The sequence below is a fragment of the Choloepus didactylus genome, chromosome 14, assembly GCF_015220235.1.
Source record: "Choloepus didactylus isolate mChoDid1 chromosome 14, mChoDid1.pri, whole genome shotgun sequence".
Classification (NCBI taxonomy): Eukaryota; Metazoa; Chordata; class Mammalia; order Pilosa; family Megalonychidae; genus Choloepus; species Choloepus didactylus.
In genome coordinates, this window is record NC_051320.1 from 98,234,844 (window position 1) to 98,253,209 (window position 18,366).

The window sequence follows — 18,366 nt, forward strand, 5'->3', positions numbered from 1 at the left end:
GTCAGAATTGGATGTCTCCACTGAAGACCCGGTCTTCAGACACTTTTTAAATATAATTAATAAACTAGGTTTTGACCCTGACAACAGGGCTCCGACCCCCCAGCGGAGACCGCTTAGACACGCCTGACCTGGTAACTACGTCTCAGCAGAGAACAGCGCACTTATTCACCCAGCGAAAGAGGCGGCATTAGTCAGTGAAATCAAAGCCTCCTCCCTGAAAACCTGCTTCTATTTTCCATGTATGACCAATTTCTAATCTCGACGACTGAGCGGTAACGCGGCTCCTGGTGCTGACAGGCGGCTTTTTAAGAAGCGTGTGATCTAAGCTGCCTCCACGGCGGGGCCCGCGGGTTGTGCGCCCACAGTCCCGGGGAAAATGCTCCCCCCAGGTGGCTGCAGCGAATCCAGGCGCCTCGCGGATTAGATGCCATCTGCACGCAGAGCTTCTGCAGCGTCGGCGGCACCTTCCGTCCCGCCATCAGTCACCCGAGCAGGGACACGGCTATTTCCCGAAACTCCATTTGTTAAGAAGGCAGGAAATGGCATCTTTAATAACCTCAGACAAAGGTGCTTGAATTTATCAAGCAACCAAATTGTGAAGTGAGGGCAAGAGACTGCCTTGGGTGGAGCATGTTTTTAACGGAGTTTACATTTTCCAGGCAATTTTCCTGTGACAGGGCTGGAGGGTCAGAAGACAGCCCACCCAGCGGCCACGCCAGACGGAGGCCTCGCGTTCCCACCTGCACACCCTCTGGGTTGTCCAACACCTGTCCACCGTCCCCACCCCTGCGCCCATGCTCTAGGAGCAGCCATCTCCCAAGGGGACCGCGGCATCGAGCTGCCCGCCCCTCCCTGCCTCGCCACTGTCCTGCTCACTGACACCCAACCTGCTGCCCCCAACGAGCCTGCATGGTCCTGGCCACACCCCACCAGGCCCTGCCCAACCCCAACACGCTCACACACACACACAGTGCACGCACACACACTGACATGTGCATATACACAGGCAGGTGCACACACACCCTGCAGCCCTCTACCTAGCCTGTATCTCCTTGGTACTGTCTGTCCCCTGCAGGCACCTGGGACTCTGCCTGAAGCTTCTCTGGCTGCCTAAGTGGGTGGCCTGTCCCAGGGCTCACTGGATGTACCTGGGACTCCCAGAAGCAGCCCCGGCCAATGCAGACGGGAGGTGAAGGGTGGATGCCAGAGCCAGCTCACTCTGGAGGTGTGTCCTGGTCCCCTAGAGGTCCCAAGCAGGATGGAGCCCAGCTGCCCAGAGCACTAACCTACTCATCAGCACACCTGGAATCGCTTCCTTCCCTTCCCCGTCTCCCTTCCCTCCTCCCCTGCCTTTGCTTCCTCCCGAATAAAGTATTTGCACAAAGGGTCTGCTTATGAGGTGACACTATTTCAGACCCATGCATGCACAAGTGCACACAGGTGTACCCACTGCTCTGGCCACCGAAAACCACCCACTGGACTCTTGTGCACGCAGCTTCCTCTCTCCGTGGAATCTGCTCTCCCCTCTGTCCCCCTGGCCAACGTCTTAGCTTCCCAGACCCAGCTCGTGTCCCCTCTCCCAGCTGTCACCCCAGACTAACTCGATCCCTTCCTTCTCTGGGTGCCACCTGACCTGGTGCTTCTAGATGCTGCCCACCCCACTCCCCTTCTTGACACTGAAGAATGTGTTTTGCTTTGCTTCATGTGCCAGCACCCAGCCCAGGTCCCAGCACACCATGCTCGTGTTGAATGAAATAAACAGAAATGCATCCAATTTACCAAGCTGGCACTTGCTATCCACCTCCTGTAATCTAATAACAGCTCACATGCATTAAGGACGTGCCTAGTAAGCTCTTCTCAAACATGATCCCAGTTAGCCTCAGAATAACAGAAAGCATCAGTAGTTCCCTATTTTTCAGATGAGGAAACAGGCCTAGCAAGGGCCTCAGTGATGGCCAGGGCTTGAACCCAGGCCAAGAGCCTTGGGAAGCAAAATGTCTGAAAACAGTGGGTGGAAGCTTGCTGGGGCAGAGCAGCTTTTCTAGAAGGCTCCAGAATGACTCCAGGCCCTATGCCTTGCACGCCTGTGCTGCTGGGCCCAGCACCTCGGCTTTCCATAGCCCCTTTGGACCCCATCCAGTGGTCCTGGCTCTGCAGCTTCTCTCCCTCACCTCCGCTGACCCCTCTTCACCTGCTTGAGTCCCTCTGAGCCCTTCTTGTGCCACCCCCTGCCCAGCCCCACATCTCTCCCAGCTGCTTCCAAATCCTCCTTGTCATTAAGGTCCAGCTCCACCTCCACCTCCTTGGGATCTTTTATTTTTAATGTGGTAAAACATATATATAATAAAATTTGCCATTTTAAGTGCACAATTCAGTAGCATTAATTAAATTTACAATATTGTGTGACCATCAAAACCATCCATTATCCACACTTTTTCATCACCCCAAACAGAAACTCTGTTTCCATCAAACAATAATTCCCCTTTCCCCGTTTCCCCAGCCCCTGGGAACCCGTATTCTTCCCGTCTCTATAAATTTGCCTATTATAAGTGGAATCATGCAGTACTTGTCCTTTTGTGTCTGGCTCCTTTTACTCAGCATGTTTTCAAGGTTCATCCATGTTGTAGCGTGTATCAGAACCCCATTCCTTTTCATGGCTGAATAACATTCCATTGCGTGGATACCCACATTTTGCTTATCCGTTCATATGCTGATGGACACTTGAGTTGCTTCCACCTTTTGGCCCCTGTGAATCAGTCCTCTGTGAACACTGGGGTACAGATCGCTGCTGGAGTCCCTGCTTTGTTCCTGGGTCTAGAAGTGGGATTGCTGGGTCACGTGGTAATTCCACATCGAGCTTATCAAGGAGCTGCCAGACTGTCTCCCACAGAGGCTGCACCATCCCACACTCCCACCGGCGTGCAGCAGGTCTGAGGGCTCCCAGCCTCGCCAACACTTGATCCTTCCCGTGTTTACACAACTGGCCACCCCAGGGGGCGGGAGGCGGCAGCTCGCTGCAGTTTGGATCTGCATTTCCCTTGGCTAATGGTTCCCGGGACGTTGTAACACAGCAGCCCTGCAGGGCCCACTCAGCTGTCGGACACCAAGGCCAGGTGCTCTGCGGGAGAGCGCAGGTGGGGACGGCCACTGCCCCCAGGCCCCCCACCGGTCAGCCCCTTTTCACCAGACCCCCTCATCGCCAACCGCCCAGGCGCGCATGCGCCCGCCCGCAGCTCCAGCCCACGCAGGCGCTCATCCGCCTTCCCGACAGTGCTCGCGGCAGCCTCGAGGAACCGGGCACGTGGCGCGGCTGCTGCGCACGCGCGGGGCGTAGGCGGCGGGGCTCACGCGGTTCTCGCGGTTCTCGCGGTTCGCGGCCAACCTGACCGGAAGCGGGTAGCGCTCAGGCCGTTGGGCGTCCGCGTTGGGTGGTCGGGGAGCCCTCCGCCGGCTGCGAAGAGGTGGGGCCGGGCCTGAAGGCGCAGGACCAGCGCGGGGGTGGGTCGGGGTGGGGGCCCCTGGGCGAGCCCCCGGCCCGCGGCTTCCCGGCGGCGGCCTCCTGCTCGCCGCACCTTCTCTGCGCCCTGGGGCGGCCCCTCGCGGCATCTCCGTTTCCGGCTGACTTTTCGCTGCGTGCCTGTGCTGGGTCTGCTGCTCCTGCAGCCGCAGCTCCTCAGCCAGAAGCATCTTCAGTGCAGTCCGTGCCTGCATTCGAAACGTTGAATTGCGATATTTAGAAACACAGACGCCACAGCTATGGAAGCAGGGGGACTGCCCCGGGCCTGTAAACTGAAACTCGCGGAGAAACCGATCGTGTAGTAATGGGGCCCCGTACCAAATACGTGCTCTGTGGTCAGAGCCATCGGCGCCCTGGCCGGGGTGGTTGTGTGATGGAGAACCCAGCGTCCCTGCCAGTGGTGCCGGCGCCTCAGCACCTTCCTGGCGCTGCCCTGGGACCCTAATGCCCCGTGTGTTTCATTACAGTGGGGGATACACAACTAAAGGTAAAGGAGAGGTGATGGGAGGTGCTCAGGAGCGCGATGGGAAGCAGTTCCCGGTGAAGGATAAGGTTGCCCTCACCAGGTAACACTTCTGGGAAAAAGCGCGGCTGTTGCTGTGTGAGTTGTGGTTTTCGTTGATGGGGGATACTTTCTTGCTGATGGCTTTTGTAACAATCTGGCCTAATCGACTCCATCGCATCGGGGTGACCATGTGGGCCTCCTGCCCCCACGCTGCACAGGGGTGCCTGGCGTTGTCCCAGCGTGGGTTGTGTTTCCTCCCGTGAAAAGGCATCGTCTTAACTTTGGTTTTGCAGTTGCTTCCCTTGGAGTCACACTAAAATATCTCTTTGTTTAAAGGAAGAGAGAGAATACTGAGCAGATGAAGCCGGGAAACTCAAAGAAGCAGAAAGCAAAGGAGCCAAGCCAAAAAAATTGGAAAAGATGTGGGGAGGGCCAGGTCTGTGTCTTTGATTTACTGTTAATATTTTACTTTAAAACGCATTGTCATCTACATATTGTATTGTCCATATTTCATGCCCATGAGCCTTTTTAATTTCCGTGATTTTTAAATAAATTTTAAAATACGTGTTTTGGGTTCTTGTAGAGTACGTCTGCTCTTTCCCTTACATTTCAAGAGAGCTGGGTCTGCCCCCAGCCTTCCTTTTTCTGTGGTGCCCCGGGAGGTGGTGGGTTTAGTCACTTGCTGCTCGGAATCCTCTGCACATGGCTGCTGCCGAGGCTGAATTCAGCGTCAGGAGCCTGTGGCTGGTGGCCTTGCTCTGCTTCCGGCCCCGTGCCCTGCCTCGTGCTCGCAGCAGCCACACGCGGGCCCCTCGGTGGCCGCCTCTGTGCTTAGACAGCCTAACGGTTACTGTGATGAGGAGACCCTCCAAGTAAATTAACTTCCTGTCATCTTGTGACTCTTAGCAGTGCTTGAAAGAAAACAAATTCTCCATTTCGAAAGAAAGTCCAGGTCCAGAGAACCTTATTATCAGGTAAGAGTCTCTCTTCCCTTTACCCGTTTCCGTTGTGGAGCCAGGGGAAGGGAGGGCGGAGGCCGGAATGGGAGGGTCTCATTGAGACTACAATTTGTCCTGAGGGTCTGGCCTTGGCCACAGAACATGGACACAAACAGCCCGTTCTGCGTCCGAGGCTTTGTTTCCCTGTGAGCAGACCCAGGGTCAGGAGGACGACCGCGTGGGCCTGTGACGAGCTTGGCATCAGCCCCTTGTCCTTGTGAGTGCTGAGTCGGAGGGGGTCACGTCCTGCCCTCGTGGGCTGTGCGCCCTTGTCTCTCTCTCTCTCTCTTTTTTTAAAACAAGTGTTCTTTTCTTATCAGATAGAAATGGCTCTATATTTCTTAACAATCAATGTAGCCACTTAAAATAGAACTAGAAATGATTTCCCAGGTACCTGAGGGCCGTCGGGCCGCAGGAGCGCAGGTGTGGCCGCAGGAGTTGGGTGGGGCACATGCACCATGGTTTCCAGGGCTCTGGTTTTTTCGGGTGAAGGCAGAACAGAGACTGGACAGGGAGTAGGTCCCCTATGAACATGGCCCTCTGTCTTTTATCACCTGAAACGCGCCCTTCCACGCGCCCACCTGCCCGCACCCATGACTGAGGCCTGTGCCTGAGACTGTGGCGAGGAACGGTCACGCGGAGGTGCCAGACCCGCTGCCGCCTCTGACCAGCTTCCCTTGAACTAGCGTCCTTGCTCCTGGAACCAGCTAACTAACCTGCTTTCTCCATTGTTGCCTCCTCCCCTCCTTGGTTCATTTTCACCGGTCTCCTAATTTGTTTCCTGGATTTTAATATCAGGTTGTCCTCTTTAGAGGGTGGGCTTTTTGTTCCTGGGTGGAGGGAACCTGCTTGTCTCGGGGTGGCTGTTGGTGCCTCCTCCTATACCCCCCCAGCCCCACTCCCATGAGGGTTATTAGAACCCTGGGCAGGGGCACCCTCCACCTGGAGGTGGGATGCGGGGGCATCCTAGAGCACAGTGGCGCTGACACCTAGAAAGCTCTCCGTATTTGTTGAATACAGGAGCAGCAGAGCCATTTCGAATGGCTGAAAAACACGGGGACGTCATCGTGTTCTTGGCCCTCCAGGTTCTGGAAGCTGGGTGGTCACGGTGTCTGCAGGGGCCCACCGTGGGAGGGGAGGAGCTGGGGGGCGGCGATGGGCGAGGGAGGGAGAGGAGGCAGGCAGGAGCCCAGGGCGCAGGCCGCGGAAGGGCTGTGTTCAGGGGAGACCACGGCCTGCGGCTTTGGGGAGGGGGTGTGTTCCAGTTCTGGTCATCATTTAGCCTACTTTTGGTGACTTTGGGAAATCTTGCTATCGTTTTTTGTCGCAAGACACGTATCTGGCCTCTTGGTGGTCTGCGTGGCTGTGGATGGGCACCCTTCATGGGACTGGCCAGGGCTGGCGTGGCTCGGTGATTGTGGGCTTGGCAACACTGCCAATGCCGCCAGGTCTGGGGCTCCCCGTGGGGCTGCCTCCCGGGATTTAGCGGCAGCCCCGAGGGCAAGCTCCGTACCATCCCACTCAGGGCACCACGTCTGGTCCTGTATCTGTTTAGTCTGGGTCTTGTTTCTGGACACATTTTCTCAGGCTTTCTGTAGTTTGAAGGATCATTTTTCTAATTGATGAGTCCCAGACAGCTGGAGCGCTTTCGGAGGTGGAGGGGCCTGGCGGCTGGGAGCTGCCTTTGCGTGGTCGAGGGGCTTCTGTCCGGTCCTTCCCTCAGCGTGCTGATCTCAGGCCTGGAGTCTGAGCTGCATGCACTCCCCTGTTCATAGATGCACTCTCATTCCAAGAGTATTTTAAAAAGTAAAATACGTCCATCAAAAAAATCAGGGACTTCTGCCGGAGGGTTTTAGACATTTTTCCCTGTTTTAATGGCAGGCTCTCTGAGCAGAAGATTCACATGTTTACGTGTAAATTTGTATTCCAGATCTGGGTTCGTAACCAAGCCAGTGAAGACTGATAACCACGAAAAGCTGTCCACGGAGAAAGACCAAGTGAGTATCTCAAAAAGCAAATATGTGTTGTTCTGATGAACAGCTTTGTAAGTTTTGTCTTGGGCATAACTTTATTCTTACCAAATAAAAGGACACGTTGAACACATGTAGTGTCTAATCTCCCATAGGTTTTCCTGGTGAAAGAGTAGGTAGAGCATGTGAGGCCCTCCTCCTGGAAAGTCTGCCCTAGCTGGGGTGGGCGTGGGTGGGGGGTGGGCTCCCCACGCTGAGGGTGCCGGGATGTGCGGGCGGTGCCTGCCCTGTCCTCCTCGTTTCCCTCCAGGAGCTCTGGCACCACTGCCCCCCTTTGCCCTGACCAGGGTGGAGGGTGCTGTCTCTGTTCTCGGCCTGGCCCCGTAAATGTGTTCTCTCTGTCCTTGGCAAGGTAATGAAGCCACAGGAGGGCTCCCCTAGCACAGTGAAGCCGGCCCTCAGCGGGTGTGAGGTGGCCTCCGAGGACAGCGTGTGCTCGGCTGAAGAGGAGACAGTGGGTGCCGCCCCTGTGGAGGCCGACAGGAGGGGAGGTGGGAGCACCCCGTGGCTTGGCACCCCCAGTGGGGAGGACGGCAGGTACATGGACAGCAGCTCAGGAGAAGACTCCAAGACAACCAAGAGCAAACAGGAAGAAAGTAAAGAAAAGACTCAAGGAAAAAGGGAGAAAAAGCTTCAGGAGCCACGTTCTGGGAGACCCACAAAAGCAGTGAGGCCAGAAAAGGAGGCTGGCGGTGAGGAGGAGACAGTGAGGGGAAAGAAGGGGGGCCCAGGACTGCTGGGGAAGGGCTGGGGGGGCAGGCAGAGCACCCAGGCCAACGCCAGTCACGGGAGAAAGCATAAGAGGAGGGGTGGTGTGGTGGGAGAGGAGAATGCCAGGAAAGACAAGGACCAGCAGAGTCACCATGAGGGAAGGGGGTTGCAGAGGGTCAAAGAGGAAACAAAAATGGACACAGAACTAACCACCATAAGAAAGAAAAAACTAGCAGACCTGAAAAAATTAGAGGAGCTATTGGGAAGGAAAGAGATACAAAAGAAGCATGACAAGGAAGGGCAGGAAGTGTGGGTTGAGAGAATTAAGAAAGAAGTGAATGGAGAGTTTGGTGGGGGCACCAATGTCGCTAAGACACAGAAAAACACGTCCAGGACGGGGACCACAGTTTCCAGTAAGGAGAAGAAAAGGAAGACAAACCAGGCTGGGGGAGAAGGGGCCCGAAAACCCAAAGAGAGAAGGGTAGAGGGCAGAGACCTGGAGAAGGACGGTCAGACGGAGGAGAGGAAGATGCAGTGCGCCGGGGAGCTTGGCAGGGCCGGCGGGGGAGATGCGGAAGGGACAGGCGGGCAGGATGCAGGGCAGGGGGAGCAGCTGCAAGATGTGAAGGAAGAGAAAGGGCAGCAGATGCCAAAGCAGAGCAGAAGGAAAGAGAAACCAAGAGTGGAGCAAGAGGAGATGGCGAGTGCTGGGCTGTGCGGAGGAGAGAGAGAGAACGCCGCCAGTGACGCCACCAGCTCACAGAGGGAGAGCAAGAAGGGGACGGCAGCCAGCGAAGGTGGCGACAGGTGGAAATGGTACGGTCACTCGCCCTCTGCCCCTCATTGCCCGGGTCCTGGGGCAGCCCCCCAGGGGTGGGTGTAGGCAGGGACGGTGCACAGACTCAGAGCCGAGAGGAGTGGGGATGGTCCCCCGCGGCCCAGGCCGTTGGCAGCTCGGGGTCTGGCATTGCTGTGGTCGGGCCTGTATGAAGTTGTTGGTGGTATCCCCATTTTTTAGATGAGGGTACCAAGGCACAGCGACGGAAAGTGAGTGGCTTGCTCAAGGTCACAGCCAAAAGTAAAGAAATTTGATGGGAGCGGCCCTGCTCTCTGTACCTGTGTCCCAAGTGGTCAGCCTCTGGCCACCCAGGGCTTCCGAGCCCTTGAGAGGAGCTGGTCCGAGCTGCGATGTGTGGCCAGTATGAAATACGTGCGGTTTTAAAGACTTAGCTCAAAAAGGGAAGGCGACTCTCTTTATTAATCATATTTATATTGATTACGCACTGAAATGGCAGTATTTGGGGGGTATTGGTTTAAATCAAGCATATTATGAAAAGTAAATTTGATCGTCTCTTCTTTAAATGTGGCTTTCGGATGGTTTTAAACCACATGTGGCCTGCTGGCGTTTCTGCTGGGTGGCTGTGTACCTGGTGGGGCTGTCACACTCCTTGGAGGTCGGCTCCAGCATTTGGCAGCTGTTTGATGTCGGGGAAATTACCTACATTTCCTAAACCCGGTTTCTCTCCTCTGTGAAATGGGGTCACTCGTACCTGCTGAAAGCAGGCTGTGCGTGTGCATTTCTCTCCTGCCATATGATGCTCTGGAGACCCAGGAAGGAGGAGGACGTGACTCAGAGATCACAGGGACGTCCTCCCCCAGCCCATGTTGCACTGTGGCCGCAGGGCGGTGACACGGCCCCGCAGCGCTGGGCTCAATCACAGCCGTCCGGCGGGTGGGGAAGCGGTTGTGGCTGGCTGAGGACGTGGGGCACCTTCCCCTGTGCTTTTTGGCACGATCGTTTTCTTGTTGTTTAGCTGAGTTATTTGCTTTTTTATTATTGAGTAGTAAGCAGTCTGTATATACATCGGATACAGGTCCTTTATCAGGCTTGCAGATGTTTTCTCCCGTACTGTAGATTGTCTTTTTATTTTCTTGATGCTGTCCTTTGAAGCACAAAAGTTTTTAATTTTGATGATGTCCAGTTTATTTTCTTGGTGTCGTCTGAGAATCCATTGACTAATTGAAGGTCATAAAGATTTCCTTTGCATTCTCTTCTAAGTTTTATATTGTTAGCATTTATGTTTTGGTCCTTGATCCATTTTGAGTTAATTTTCGTGGATGGTGTGGGTTAAGCAGCCACATTCATTCTTTTGCACGTGGATTTCCAGTTGTCTCAGCACCATTAGTGGAAGAGTGTTCTTTCCCCACTGAATTGTGCTGGCACCTTTGGTGAAAAGCAGTTGACTGTAAACATGAGGGTTTATTTCTGGATTCTCAGTTCTGTTGTACTGGTCTGTCTGTCTCCCCTTCTTCCAGTACCACGTCTTGATTCCTGTAGCTTCATAGTAAAGTTTTGAAATTGGGAAGCGTGAGTCCTCTCACTTTGCTTTTTTTCAGTGTTGTGCTGGCTGCTCTGGGTTTCTGGCAGTTCTGTCTGGATTTCAGATCAGCCTCTCGGCTTCGCACAGAAGCCAGCTTAGTTTCCTTCTGGACTGAATGTTGCTACTGGACAGAAACATAGTTTGTGTGTGTGTTGTGTATTGACCTTGTATCCTGCCACCTTGCTGAACATGTCTGTTAGTTCCTGTAGTTCGTTAGTGGATTCCTTAGTGTTTTCTCTGTAGAAGATCATCTTTCCTGCAGGTCGAGGTGGAGTTTCTGCTTCTTCCCACTTCCTTTACTCCAGAGGTGGAGTTCCTTCTTATTTCATTTTCTGGCCTGTCTGCTGGACTGGAGCCTCCTGTGCAGTGTTAAGTAGCGTGGTGACTGCGGGCGTCCTCATCTTGTTCCTGGCATTGGGGGAGTGTTCACCCTTATCCTCGAGGAGGTTATTAGCTGTGGGGTTGTCATAGATGCCCTGTATCATCAGGAGCTTCCTTTCTGTTCCTGGTTGAGTGTTTTAGTTTGTATTTTAATCATGAAAGGATGTTGGATTTTGTGAAATGCTTTTTCTGCATTTATTGAGATAATTTACTGAGATTATGTGGGTCTGTCCTGCCACGTTCCCTTTTACAAAATCTTTGAGACCCCATTGGCCTCTGGATTTTGTTGGAGTTATGGTCCTGTGCAGCATTTGCTTCCTCGTAGAAATGAGTGTGGGAGATGGTGCTGCAAAGCCCCTATGGCGATACCTGGCACCAGGGGGGTACGGGGGTGGGGGGGCTGCCTGGGCAGTAGCCGCTGCTGTCTGTGTGGGCATTTTGTCCCCAGTAGCTGCTTCCGGCTCTCTCAGGAATGACAATACCCACAGCACCTGCCTGATCAGGAGGCTGGGGCGGCCAGGAGCCCTTCTGTCCTCTTGGGACTTCAGGCACTGTGAGAGCAACCAGGAATGAGGGAGGGGCTGCGGAGCCCCTGAGCTGGCCCCGGTGAGTTCTCACTGGGTGCAGACAGCTGGCACCTCCTGAGTGCCCAGTTGACACTCTACACACACACCCGTGTGAGCTCATTGCAGCCCAGTGACCCCCATTTCAGAGATGAAGAGACCGAGGCACCTGCCCAGGCCGTGTGGACCAGGGAGACCCCCAGGCTGCGGCCCAGGCCTACCGCGAGGGCACTGCCCCAAGGTGCGCAGCTGGGCCGCGGCTGCCGGTGCAGAAGCCGGGGTTCACCTTGGCTGGGTTGGCGACCCCTCTGCCGCGGTGGGGTGCGGTTGCAGTCAGCAGGACTGTCGGGGCGCCTGCGGTTAGGGTTGCCAGAACCCCCGCCCCCCGGGGGTGTGGCGCTCGGGCCTGGCGAAGCCAACCCTGTGGGTCCCCGCGTTATGGTTAGCGCTGGGGTGGTGACTGGCCTTGGCGAAGGCAGCGGGGCTGCGAGGTCGGCCAGCGCGCGGGAGGGGGCGCCGGGGCGGGGTCCGCCCCCAGGGGAGCCCAGGGGAGCCCGGGGGGGGGACCGTGCGGGCAGGGCGGGCGCGGAGGCGCCTCTCTCGGCGCGACCCCGGGTGGGCTGGGCGCGCGTCCGCCTGGTGCGTGCGCGTGCCCGCTCTGCGTCTGGCTCGCGGGTGCGCGCCGGGCGAGGACGGATGCGCGGCGGGCCTCTCCCGCGGCTGGGGCGGGCGGCGTGGGGGCTGCGCCCGGGCTCCCCGCGGTCCCCCGGAGCTGCTCGGCGGTCGGCGCCGGGGGCGGGAGCGCGGTAAGGCCTCGCTCTCCCCGCCTTCCCGCTCGTGTCCTTTACAACCTGCGGGGCCGCAGCGCCGGGCGGGTGGGGAGGCAGAGCTCGCCGCGGGCTCCTTCGGGCGCGGGAAGGTGGCAGGGGGCCCCGCTTGGAAGTGGGGATGTTGGACAGGTGTCACCGCCCCGAGGGGCTTTTTAGGTGGAGCCTGTAACTGGCCCGAGAGACCACGGGCAGCATCTTTACTCCCGGGAGGGTGACCGCGGGAGCCCAGGGCCCCATCTGCATCCCTGCTCCGTGGTCCCTCGGATCTGAGGGCGTCGCTCGGTGTCTCTTCACTGTTGATTTGGAGCTTTGGGGTTTATGCCAGCACGTGTGGCCTGAGGAACCGTGCACGGTCTTGAGCTTTATGAAGCGTCGCTGCCACTTGCACCCAAGACCTGCTCACTTGTTTTCTCTTGGGCTGCTCAGGGTTACGGGGTCACAAGGACCTGAGGTCCGTTCACTCGGGCCACACTGTCGAGGTGTCCACCCCAGCAGCTGCCCCTGGTGCCCGTCTGTGTATTCTGCCTTTGGTTTCTACTGGTCCGTTAGGGCATGTGCTGGGTGGGTAGCTGGGCCCAGCCTGGGAAGCATAGGTGTCTCTCTAGGGCCTGAGCCCACGGGCTGCCCACCACCCCTTGGGTCCCCCTCTGGGTGGTGCTCACCGTGCGTGGTCTGGTCCACTGGTCTGGTCCGTGCTTTCCGTGCTTCCTGCCCTCAGTAGCTGCCAGACCAGCTGTCAGGTTACAGGACAGGTGGCTGCTCTCTACAGCATATGGCTGAGGCCTCCACGGGTGGGTGGAGCAGCTTGTCCATGGCCTCCTGGGAACCTAGTATCTTCTGGGCCAGGTGGGGGAGACTCAGGAGCTGCAGGGGCCAGGTGAACCTGAGGGAAGGGGTGTCAGGCCCTGCAGGCCTGGAGGCGGGAGCTGCACTTTCAGGTGTTCCAGAAAGGGCCGTTGAGTCAGAATAGCTGCTGGTTCAGGTGGACAAACCTGAATGTGAAGGTCAAAGCAAATGTCCCCGCCCTGTGCCCAAGCTCTGCTGAGCTGCTCATCACAAGCTGTGGGACCCAATGGTCTTTCCTCCTCTGCAAAGTGGGGGATGGGAGGATGTACCCCAGAAGCTTGGGGGGTGGAGCTTACCACATTGCCCAACACAAAGGCTGCGCCCACCCACGTTCTCCTATTTCTGAGGCCTGGACGCGGGACTTGTTTGGATCAGAAGGTGCTGTGTCCTGGTTTGGTTCTTAGTGACATGCACAGGGAGGGAGCAACCTAAATCAGGACTCCCTGAGACCCCACAGTGTGGTGGTCCCATCTCTGTTTGACAGAGGAGGATCCCAGTGGAATCGCAGGGGGTGTCCCTTCTCCCCACCTCCTCCCTGGGAGAGGGTGGCCTGCCGCAGCACCGTGAACACAGCGTGTTCTCACTCTGTCCTGTTTCAGGTGGGTAGAAGAGAAGCGCGAGGATGGCGTGAGATGGAAGCAACTGGAACACAGAGGCCCATACTTCGCTCCCTCATATGAGCCTCTTCCTGATGATGTGCACTTCTACTACGACGGTGAGGACACAAGGGCTTTTCTTGCTGCCGCGCCCTTGGCTTAGGGTTCAGGAGATGCTGGGGAGTTCCAGGCTGGCCAGAGGTGGCCTGCAGTTCCCGCTCAGCTCCCAGGTGATGGTCTGATGGAACCCCACCAGGTGTCCACGCTGCTGCTCCATCCAGCAGCTTCTGTGTCTCCCTCGTGGGCTCGTTGTCTGTGTTGTTGTTGGGGCCAACTCATGGCCCTCAGGACCCAGGCTCCGGCCCTCACTTGAGCCACGACCCTTAATTAACTGTGTGCACGTGCTGCCCCCTCGGGAGGTCTGGGATTTAGAGAGTGAGGGCCACCCATTCACTCCCCGTCCCTCCCAGGGGTCGGCCTGACCAGCCTTGGGCAGTCTGTGCTGCATGTCAGAGCTTTGTTCACAGTTCTAGAGCAGCGTGCCCAGGGTTTCTGCTTCAGAGAAAGGACACAGGTTGAGTACAGGGGGTAAAACAGCCATCTCTGCATGTGCCTGCACATCAGGGGAGCCAGCACCTAGGGTCCGCTCCACAGGCTGCCTCCCTGGTCCTGCCTTCGCGCAGCCCCCCAGGTGACCGCTGTCTTGTTAGTGCCGACCGGCCGTGGCACCTCTGCGTCCAGGCCTGACTGTCTCGCGGCGAGGAGCCGGGTCTCCGCTCCTTGTGCCGTTGTGGTGTGGTAGTGACTTGATGCCAATTTCTGATTTTCATTGAGAAACTGAGCAGATTGTTGTAGGTTGGTGGCCACTGACCCTGCCTTCAAAGTCGGAAGATGGGGAATTTTCCTTGACCCCCCCTCCGTGGCTCCCCCTCCAAAGGTCGAGTCTGGGCTCTCTCGGCCTCCAGCAGGCCTCAGCCCAGTGGCTGCTTCTGCCCTCATCACACCCTCTCCCCTGAGTGATTCTTGGGCAGCTTGTCTAACTTATTCAGGTTTATTTTCTGCATCGCTGGTAGAATGATCTTTCTGTAAAACAAAAAAACAGGCATGTCCCCAGTGGATTCTCTGCCAGGGTCACACACCACACTGGGTTTAAAATCTGTTTCTTTGTTCTATGCTATAAACTCCACGTGGACAGAGACGGTCCTTCGCTCCCTGTGGAATCGGCCCCCACCGCAGCGTCAGCTCGGGGTTGGGTCGCAGTGGGAGCTTCACCGAGTGCTCAGAGCAGGTCCCGAGCAGCCCGTCGCAGCAGTGATCCCCCAGCCTGCTCGTCCTCTTGCACTCAGCCTCTGCTAGGCAGGAAGTTGGTGGCAGCACCGGCTCCAGCACAGGAAAGTGGCACACGGCAGGTTGAGGATGTGGGTGAGGTGAAGTCAGGGCTCTGCCGAGGGACGTGCTGTGCGTCGGGGCTGGGCCCTGTGCCTCCTGCTCACCCAGTGCCCTCTGTCGGCTCCAGAAGCCTGTGGGTGGGGTGTGGAGGCTGCTGGGTCACAGCTCTCCAGCCGTCCCCTTCTGGCTTATTAGCTAACTAATATATGTTGATTCTCTCAACATGTTGTTGTGGAAAGTTTTCAAATATGCAGAGAAAATTGAGTTTTTAGAATATGCCACTGTTTTTGTTTGCTAAAGCTTCCAAAATGCAATATATCTGAAATGGGCTGGCTTTTACGGTGGGATTAGCTTACAGATTTACAGTTCTAAGGCTGTGAAAATGTCCAGATTAAGGCTTCAACAGACAATACCATTTCTGAAGAAAGGCTAATGGCATTCGAGTTTCTTCTGTCACATGGGAAGGCACTTGGCTGGCACCTGCTGGGCCGCTCCTGGGTTTAGCTTCTGGCTTCAGTGGCTTCCTCTCTCAGCTCCTCCAGGGGCTTTTTTTCACTGAGCCTTCTCCAAAATTTATGTGGATGTTTCTCTCTGACTCTCTGGGCTTCTTCTGTCTTTATCCTCATAAACAACTCCAGTAAAGGATTAAGACCCACCTTGAATTGGGTGGGCCACATCTCGGTTGAACCACCTCATCAAAAGGTCTGGCACACAACGGTCTGCACCCACAGGCATGGATTTAAAGAACATGGCCTTCTCTGGGGACATAACAGCTTCAGACCAGCACAGCCACCCAGTGCTTCCGTTACCGTTACGCTAGCCCTGCCAGATGGCCCATTTGTCCACCCGTCCGTCCTTTAATACATACTTACTGGAGAGTAAAACGTAGAAAAAAGTGGGGTCCAAAGGAGTAGAATTTCAAAAGATTATTGCTCCCACAATTATTCTTGTTTTTCTCTTTTGAAGCCTTAACGTTTAAATTTGTGTTTTAAAATTGCACTTCTTTTAGTGATAAATTTCCATATAAATCTGGTAGCAAAATAAGATGCTAAAGTGGGAGGAAGTGCATAACAGGAACCTGGAGCACTCCCGGGACCTAACGCCAAGGCGCCAGCTGAGGTTGCCTATGCTCACGTCTAGGTGACCCTGTGCCTCTGAGCCTGCCGTGCCCCTCTGTGCTCCTAGTGTGACCTGAGAGGCACAGTTTACAGAGTGGGGTGAGGACATGGAGGACGGAGCCGAGGCTGCCCTGTAACTGGTGGGTCTGCTCTTCCCACAGGAGAGCCCATGAAGCTGAGCTTAGCCGCTGAGGAGGTGGCCACCTTTTATGGGAAAATGTTGGATCATGAGTACACAATGAAGGAAGTTTTCCGGAAGAACTTCTTCAGTGACTGGCGGAAGGTGCGTGCTGGGGGCGTGTGGCAGTTGTCCCGGGACCACTGAGCTGGGGGCCGGCTGCCTCTCGTGCAGCCTTTCGAGCTCCTGGTGGCCACTGTGTGCTCTGAGGGACCCATGCTCTCAGGAGGGTCGGGGACGGGGCTTCAGGCAAGGTTAAAGGGCTGGGAGACTGGCTCTCAGAAAGGCGGGGGCAGTGGTGGCGTTGTCTCATGCCCAGGAAAACAGAAAAATCTGCTCCTCTCTGTTGTTTTTCTTTCCTCACCGTGTTGAGTCTCACCTCAGAGCGCTGATTTTGCACTGACCCGCCCAGCTGTGATCAGTGGGTGACGCACAGGTCCCCCTGCACTGCTCAGCGTGTTGTCTGCACTGCAGCTCGCTCCTCAGGAGCGCATGCTTGGCCCGTTTCCTCTTGCCGGGCATTTGGGTCATGCCCAGTGTTTGGCCACCTGCTGAAGAAGCTGCGGTGCTCTCGTACTGTCAGAAGACACAGTCCTAAATAGTCAGGCCCGCCTGATCCCGCATCAAACAGAGAAACAGGTCTCTGCTTTGCTGAGAAGGTGAGTTTATTGAAGATGCATCAACAAGGAACTGGAGGAAAAAAAGACTTTCCAAGACCAGTTCAGAGTGAGAAGAGTGGTTTGGGCTTTTATAACCCCAAACAAACAAAGAAATGGCCAGAATCCAGAAGAAAGTAGGAGAGAAAAAAAATAGAAGAGAGAAAGCTATTTGGTCAGCATCTCCTGTTATCTAAGTCCTCCCCTTATTCAGGCTTGTTTTTCAAGAAGCCACTGCTTAGGAGACCACATGGTGGCGTCCCTCGTAGCCTCCTGCGGGCAACGCGAGAAGGTTCCTGGGAACGGAGAGTAAGTTTTTTGTTGTTGTTGAGATTAGAGCAACAGCAAGTTGTTAAAATAACTTGTTAAATAAGGGCTTTTTATGCTTAGAATAACTCAAGGCTGCTTGGGTGAAGTGATCTTAATAAACAGGTTTTTTTGTTTTTTTTTTTCTTTTCTTGGCTATTGAAGACTATACTAAGCATTTTCCAGCTAAAGAATTATATTGACTATTTTTTCGACCTATCCCGCTATCACGTGCACAGCTCTTCCCTTGGGCTCAGGAGATGTGAGCTGAGGCTGCTGGTGCATTTATTGCTGTCAGAAACTGCCATTTCCAAAGCATTACCCTGTTTTAGATTTCCACAGGTAAACGTGAGAACCCCAGACTGTCCTTTCCGAGCTAGCCCATCTGGTGTGAGGTGGTACCTCATTGTGGTGTTGATTTGCTTTTCCGTCGTGAACAGTGACGTTGAGTGTCTCTCATGTGCTTAACGGCTATTTGGATATATTTTTTTGTGAACTTTTGCCCATTTAAAAAGTTGAGTTGCTGGCCTTTTCGTTATTGATTTATGAGAATTCTTTATATGTTCTGGATACACATTTTGTCAGATATTATACTCTTTTGTCTCCCAGAGTGTGGCTTTCCTCTTCCCTTTTTGGGGGATTGGGGGAGCCATCGTTAGCACTTCTGATTAATGACAAATCATACATTAGCCCTACCCTTTCTTAGTCCAATGACATTGTGTGTTTTTTTTGTTTTGTTTTGTTTTTACAAAAACGCTCCCCCTTCCACTGTCTTTGCATCACCTCCCAACCTCTAAACTGATTTAAATCTCTGCAGATTTGCTATTTCTAGTCATCTCTTATAAGTGATGCCATATAATTTTTGCCCTTATGTGTCTGGCTTATTCCACTGAGCATAGTGTTTCAAGGCTCTTCCTTGTTGTAGCATCTCAGAACTTCATTTTATCTTATGACCAAATAAGATTCCATTGTGTATGTCACATTTGCTTTATCCGTTCATCTGTTGATGGACACTTGGGTTGTTTTCACCTTTTGGCTACCGTGAATACTGCTGCTGTAAATGTTGGTGTACAGGTATCTGTTCGCAACACTGTTTTCACTCTCTTTGGGTCTATATACCTGGAAGTGGGATTGCCAGGTCAAATGGTCTTTTAGTTTCTTAGGCTGTTTAAAGCAGAAACCATGAAATGGATTGGCTAAACAATGGGAATTTATTTGCTTACAGTTTGAGACCAAGAAAATGTCCAAATCAAGGCGTCATTGAGGCGATGATTTCTTTCCCAAGACCCGCTGCCGGCGACCCTGGGCTCCTCTGCCACGTGGCAGGACGCCTGGTGGCGTCTGCTGGGCTCTCCCTTCTC

The 18,366-nt window shown here is 54.8% G+C and overlaps 1 protein-coding gene across 2 annotated transcripts in view; it reads left to right on the forward strand.

The window, feature by feature from the left end:
• Window positions 1–6,998: 6,998 nt before the first annotated feature.
• The window catches only part of TOP1MT (DNA topoisomerase I mitochondrial), a 52,908-nt gene continuing 41,540 nt past the window's right edge, over window positions 6,999–18,366 (forward strand). The window contains exons 1-3 of one of the 2 annotated variants that reach the window (XM_037803361.1): window positions 6,999–7,017; window positions 13,362–13,477; window positions 16,027–16,148. In XM_037803361.1, the coding sequence (XP_037659289.1) occupies window positions 16,035–16,148 (114 nt within the window). In that variant the 5' untranslated portion in view covers window positions 6,999–7,017; window positions 13,362–13,477; window positions 16,027–16,034. Of the gene's footprint in view, window positions 7,018–11,772; window positions 11,893–13,361; window positions 13,478–16,026; window positions 16,149–18,366 lie in introns of those variants that run through there. The other variant, XM_037803360.1, reaches the window with a different exon arrangement.